This window comes from Anarrhichthys ocellatus, unplaced genomic scaffold (genome assembly GCF_004355925.1).
Source record: "Anarrhichthys ocellatus isolate YVR2014 unplaced genomic scaffold, GSC_Weel_1.0 scaffold42, whole genome shotgun sequence".
In the NCBI taxonomy this organism is placed as follows: Eukaryota; Metazoa; Chordata; class Actinopteri; order Perciformes; family Anarhichadidae; genus Anarrhichthys; species Anarrhichthys ocellatus.
In genome coordinates this window covers 959,598-966,672 of record NW_022280072.1, presented here as the reverse complement: position 1 = coordinate 966,672, position 7,075 = coordinate 959,598, and the positions used below count along the sequence as shown (strand labels likewise).

General features: G+C 41.6%; 1 protein-coding gene across 2 annotated transcripts in view; it reads right to left on the bottom strand.

Moving 5' to 3' along the window:
- Window positions 1-3,735: 3,735 nt before the first annotated feature.
- pip5k1ca (phosphatidylinositol-4-phosphate 5-kinase, type I, gamma a) overlaps window positions 3,736-7,075 on the bottom strand; it is a 45,895-nt gene continuing 42,555 nt past the window's right edge. Inside the window, exons 17-18 of one of the 2 annotated variants that reach the window (XM_031868222.1) lie at window positions 5,235-5,324; window positions 3,736-3,844 (exon numbers count right to left, since the gene is read on the bottom strand). In XM_031868222.1, the coding sequence (XP_031724082.1) occupies window positions 3,842-3,844; window positions 5,235-5,324 (93 nt within the window). In that variant the 3' untranslated portion in view covers window positions 3,736-3,841. The remainder of the gene's footprint in view (window positions 3,845-5,234; window positions 5,325-7,075) is intronic. The other variant, XM_031868223.1, reaches the window with a different exon arrangement.

Below are 7,075 nucleotides of genomic sequence, written 5' to 3'. Positions count from 1 at the left end.
TTGTTTTACCATCACATGGTCATTGCTGTATGTGCTTTTAACTTTCTATACATATACATATACATATACACACAATTTGCTGTAACTGAAGAAGAAGCAACCGTCCTGGAATGTGTCAAATATGCCGGAGAAAGTTAAAAGCACATACAGCAATGACCATGTGATGGTAAAACAATGTATTATGGTCATTGTTTGGTATTGATCTTATATTTTCTATTATATAATTCTGCTTTTTTACATATAAATCTAGCCATATGAATGTCATACTTGATGTGTAAACCTTTTATGCTATTTGATCCCTAAAATACAGTCAAACTGAAGGCTTTTGTTTGTACATTTTGTCAAACTCAATCATGAAATCTAAGAACCCACACACTCTTATGGACCTTATGACTTGTGAACTCAGGAGTTAATGCGCGACAACTGAAATGCGTCGGTGCTGCTTGATTTCAACAAGGAATCAATAAAAAATATGATAGGACATTATCTCCATGAACAACAATTCATAGAACTGCTTTATTTTGTATTCATTCTGATTGAGTCCAAACACACACACACACACACACACACACACACACACACACACACACAGCCATCTATTTATCCTCAGGTATAAATAGATGAATATACACAGATATACATAAATACACATGTCTGATATGCATATTCTTTTTTTTCTTTTTTTTAAACCATGCTATGTCTCTGTAAAGGACTCTCCTTATTGGATGAGGGCACACAGCGATTTGAAAACACGTACACAACACAGCTGGAAGAAACCTTATTGATTTGCATGTATCAGTAAAACCCACAGATCTCTCAATGCTGGACACGTTACCAAGAAACAGCAGTGGTGTACAGACCATAAATATACAGCAGCTGCATCTCAATAAACACACTGAAGAACGTGGTACAGTAAATCATGTCGATCGCAATCGTTTTCTTGCCCAGCAGCAAAAATAAAACCAAATAAAAATAATATTCTCCGATTCAAATGGAAAATATATTTGTATATCTTTGTATTTATACTTTTATGTACACATTCTCAGGAGCACAACTATGAGAAAGAAAAAATAAATACAACAGCAAAAAAAAAAAATATATATAGGCCTACACGTAAAATGTCTCAATAAGGCAATAAAAATGAACATAAAAGCTAGACTGTACAAAATATTGCTGCTATGGTCTCCATCTGATGAACAACAGCAAACTGATTACAAACTGGCCACTACACGTCATGGGAACAATCTGATCTCTATTTATTATTCTTTAACAATGCGTCCTCCCGTACACACGAACACACACAGAAACGCACCGACCGACCGACCGAAGATACAGTTTCTGAAGTTTATTTAAAAAATCAGTTTGTTTGGACTTTAACTTAAGTCTTACTCGAGAGTCCTTAAGATGTCCACCACAGAGAGACTACAGTAAACACTAACCCTACAATGACTGTGATTGACTGCACCAACACACACACACACACACGCACACACTTGATAATCCTAAAAAAAGGAAAGAAACGCTGCCTAAACATCAGCCTGTGTGAGCAGAACATAAACGCGATGCATGTTTATTTGGCCTCTATCACTATAGTTCATCTTCAGGTCCTCTTGATAAGTGCAAACAACATTCAACCCCATTTACAAACGTGCCGCGTCGCACCAAGTCAACACCGCAACGACGCACTGTGTTCATTCAAAGATACAGATAACAGGTACGATATCGAGCGCAAATACTACGACGGATGCTCTACATCTACAAACGTTTGAAATGTCCAGTCAGTGGATTTGTTATTGTGAGGAGGTGAGAGGGGCGACCGGATGTAGCAACTGTCACTGATATGTTGATTTGTTTCCCACGGAAAATAAAATATGATAACTTCTATCGTTACAAATGATTTGTGCGCATCTGTCCGAGAAAAAAGGGGGCAACACTGGAAGACATCGCAATGATGTGAAGGCTACGATATAATGGCCGACAATGTCTGCTGCCTCAGTGTTGCTATTGATGCCTTCTGTTGTGGAGACAAGAGCCGTTTCCTCACAGGAGGTGCAGAGGAAAAAGTAGTAACACTGACTTTACACAAGAAACTAAAAGAAGAACAAAAGAACTACAAAAAAAAGCTGCAGGGATTGATTTATAGAAAACAAAAAGTTCTTTGGATGCAAATAGAAAAAAAATAAACATTGAAGCATTTCAGAGTGAAAAAGCAGCAGAAAACTGCTGAGATTAGAATAAAATACAAACAGACAAATAAATAAACGCTCACAGTAATAAAAGAAGAAAAGCTCAGGAATAAAAAATTGCAAAAACAAGTTTGATATAAATAATAAATGATAACGCTGTGAATGAAAGGAAACGATGCGTTTTAATTCTATCTCTAGAAACTAAACAGAATATGTTCACTACTGGAAATGTGAGGACGACGGAGTCGACGTTCTGTTTATTGGCCGAACGATGGTTATCATTGTAACTCCAGTTCCATGAGCACAAGCAGAGCCCTCCAACACTCACTCGTCACTCAGCACACTGACGTCTACATGCGGCTGCTCTCAGGAGACATATTTGGGATATTGACCCAACGATAACCAGATGTTTTGAAGGTCATCATTGACAGCTTGATGCCAGATGAGGGTACAGCGTATCCTGATGAAGATAAGGATCTGAATAATCTACCGTAGTTATTAGATTTAAAATACTTAAATTGTGTAACTACAGTACCTGACCCAGTACTTAACCTTAGAAATCCCTCATGTACACACTAATATTGGCAGAACTGGTTTCAGGTACTTTTTAAATGGAATGAACTGCACACTGTCATCAAACTAGAGTCTTACATTCCTCTTTGGAGATTTTGAAACTTCATTATCTGATAGGTTTTTATGATTGTTGTGTTCCTTCTGTTTTGCTGATCGAGTTCTTGTGAATGTTTCTCGTCTCTCATCTTAATCTCAATGAGACTTCCTGATTAGATACATAAACATTAATAAATTAGCTGAAGTTCACTCACAAATGCTTCTCGTTTATTCTCCCTCTCTCTCTTCGTCTCTCTAATCAGCTGACAGTGGGCGTTCACTCTTTCAGTTAACCAACCAGATCATCCCAGGATCTCAGCGAACCAATCGCATCACTGCTGTCAACATTTCAAAAGCGTTCTCCTCTCTGCTGCTGCCAGTTATCATTTCAGTAGGAAATCAATGCGACCCCTCCAGTCCTCATCACATCCATCCATCCATCTCTTCACCACCACCACCGATCTACTGGCCTTGTCTCCACTAATCGCCAAAGACCAAACTCTTAGATGAAGTCTCTTCTGATTTGAAATAAGTTCAGTACTTGCACATTTCAGTGTGCTGCTCTGCAGAGTGAGTGGGCCGGACTGTAGAGCCCGTTGGAGCGCAGTGCTTGTGTGAACTAGAATATGCTGAACAGTGCCTATAAAAAGTATTCGCCCCACTTGGAAGTCCTCATGTTTTAAAGTCTTATAGCATTGAATCAAAGGGGGTTTAATGTGGCCATGAAAGTCTTTCATTTATGTCAAACACATAAGACTACAGCCGTATACGCACTACCGTATGTCACACATACACATTATTATTAAATTGATATAATTTTTTGTCAAGGGTGAAAGGCAGGGATGGTTGGAAATCAGTGACGTTCATCACTGTCAGGATTTTTTTTTTCTCTCCCTCTCTGGTAAGTCACTTCCCCCCCTCAGTGTTCAGCTCCTGTGTGTTTAAAGTCCTGGTTCAGACAGAGATCCTGCTGCTACCGCTGAGGTCTGGACGTCAGACCGATGAGTCCACTGACACGTTCACTCCTCTCTGCCAGAGATCGGGGTTTACTGTTGGAGACAGACAGAGCGAGTGCGTTAGGCAGAGTACACACAGCAAGCATACACCTTGTTTATTTTTATTTCCCCCTCACGGTGTAAAATGCGTATCGTCTCTCATGCATCACTCGCTAATGATTGTGAAACACAGCACACGCCGCTGAGCAGGTGAGAACCAGGAATAGTGAGGAAGTTTTCATGTATTACACATCAAACAATAAGTGTGAAGTGTCTGCTTTACACCACTCGGATAGGTGCCGTTTCATCTGAGTGAGCATGAAGGCCACACCTGCTGTGGTTTTAATGGAGGACATTGGATCAACTAATGCTGTTAACAAAGACATTTAATGAGCCAATATGAAATATTTGAATGAATCTGCATCAGCTACATAATTCAAAATCAAATACCGGCCTCTTGTGTATTTGAGCTCACTTCTACTGCCGCCGTGTGCGTTTCAAAAAAGTGTCTGCAGAATAGAATTACTTTAAACTGGAAGATGAAAGAACGCATTCCCTTTATCACGGAACAGGGTTTAAAATCAAGCACATTTTAAATATTCACACTTAAATCATATCTAAATACTTTTGTCGCTCACATCTACCAGACTGAATTGGTTGATAAATAACTTGATCAGGAATGTCGCACAAAAACATGCTCCCTGGTGTAAAGATGTGTCTGAGAGGATGAGGAATAAAATGAGTTGGGGGGGGATTCAATGGTTGATGACACCTTATCAAATGCAAATGCTGCTCCACTAAACACAGCCGACAAGCAGCATAAAAACCTCTAAAGGGAACCAGTCAGAGAGAGCGACGCCATTTCTCATCTAACTTTGTCAGATTGACCCAAGAGGCAGATAGATATCTCTATCTGGGATGAGAACATTTAACATATGAATCCTAACACTGAAAATAAACGCTCAACTCCTTCAGTAAACTAAAATGCTTATAATTAATATATTATCGCATGGAAACAATCACCCAAATTGCCTAAAATGCCGTCCGTGTTCTGTAAAATGTGACTCCTCCGTTGGTGCAGCGACGCGGCAAAGCAAACACTGAGCAGCTTGTTGTTGGAGGGACACAGGACGGCTGGTCGTGGACTGAATGGTACCGCAAACCGCATGTGACCATTTCCACCCACTCGTCAATGAGGAATGAATGCTGTGATGCAGAGGTGGGTTTCTGGATGCAGTGCCAGCCTATTCTCTCTGGAGTTAACCTTTTTTGAACCTGAGAAGCTTTTTTTTCCTCCACATTTACTGCAGAAGGTTCTCAGGCAGGTAAAGAAACAAGTGATCCTTTCCATCCTTCTGAAGACCAAACACGACTGATTTCATTCCTCGCCTGAGGGATTTTCTTCCCCTGTACTTTACATTTTAGTCCGATGCTTCTCACTTACTGTCTCTCTCTCCCAATCCCCATCTGGCAGGGCCTTAGACTCTGAGCCATAGTGTAGTGGAGAGTACACCCAGGTGCTGTCGTCTTGAGGCTGTTTTTACACCCCCACCACAGCAGAGGGGGCCAGAGGGACAGAGGAGAGGCCAGAGGCACAGAGACAAGCAGCAGGCAGGAGACAGACAAGGGGAGATCACAGGAGAAGAAAAGACAAGACAGGAAATGAAAATTAGGGATGCATATAGGAGGAAATGTTGCTGAGAGAGACATCGGAAAGTGTGAATTTTGACATCAGGTTGGTGTAAAAATGTTAAGACAGTGTAAAAGGATGTTTAATCCTTTTTGGCGGTTAGCAGAGTTGGAACACAGAGATGAAAAATTTGGAAAAATAACAAAGAGGTACAAAGAAAGTGCTGTTTAAAGCCCGATGGGTTTTTTTTTGTGTTCAAATATAAGTGTATTTTTTTTTTTTACTAAATCCTGGGAAGCAAAGCGAAGGTATGCAGAGCGAGGGATGAGTCGCTGCATCGGCCAAACGGGGAGAGGATGAGGAGCGAGGAAGGAGGTGGGAATGGGAGGAGAGCCAGGATGCCGGGACAGTCAGACAGAGAGCATCCTCAGTCAAAGCACAACACAACAACAGGATGGGTTGTTTCCTTTGTTCTCCTTTCCAACAAGCAAGAGGCTCTTTGCATAATGTATAGAAAAGCTTCTGTAGGTTTCTTTGCTATCACGGAGTGTACCAGCCCTTTAAGAGAGGGAAGCAGCTGCAACACGGTACGTTGGCGTGGGTTGATGACACACACACACACACACACACACACACTCGGAGCTCAGCACGTTGGAGCTAACAGGCTATCCATACAGGGGATGAGGGAGGCCGTCAGTGAGTGAGGAAACAAATTGAGATTCAAAAGAAGATGAATTACAAGAGTAACAGAAAGGCAGACTGTCATATAAGATGCTTTTTGTTTAGCTTCCTCCCACACTTCATTGTATTCACTATGTGAAGAGCAGATATTGTTTTTTTTTGTGTCAACACAATAACAAAAACATCTGCAATAAACAAAAACATTCACGTGTTTCATCAAACCAACAGCATTGTACTCGGGGACTATTCTAGTCTAACACCACGACAGAGACCACCTACAAGACGAGCACCTTCTAACTCACTTACGGGCCAACTGGACTGGCATTTCCTCCTCAGTCGGAAAGGAGAGACCACCCAGGTCCTCCCATCAGGAAACTGACAACAACAGGAGGAGGAGGGTGTGTGTGGCACAGAGACGAACGAAAAAAACAGTAAGGTGGAGAGAGAAAGGTGGAAACAACAGAAGCACGCTGAGGTGAAAATGGAAAAAGATCGTTGTGGATGTGTGTAAACCCAGCAGAGACACACACTGGATGAGTCAGAGGTGACAGATAGAGAAACAAGTCTGGCAGCCACGTGACACCACTTTCATCATGACTCACGAGAACAATCACAGGACTGAGAAAAAGAAAGAAAGCAGAGAAAGAGCGAGAAGAGGGGACAGAAAGATTTCAGGACTATAGATGGAGCCGTGGGAAGGTGAGAATGATTTCAGAGTAGGGGGGGTAAAAAACGTGCGAACAGAGCAGAGGAGGAAGGAGGTGAAGAGAGAGAAGACGAGGGAGAGCAGACAAAAGAAGAAAAACAATCAGATGTGGAGGACAGAGGTGAAGGAGAGCAGAGCGGAAAGTCAACGTGGAGACTGTTGATGGTGGCTGAATTATTTAGTCACGAGCCAAACTGGGATACCTGTGAAGTGACGACACACACACACACACACACACACACACACACACACACACACACACACACAC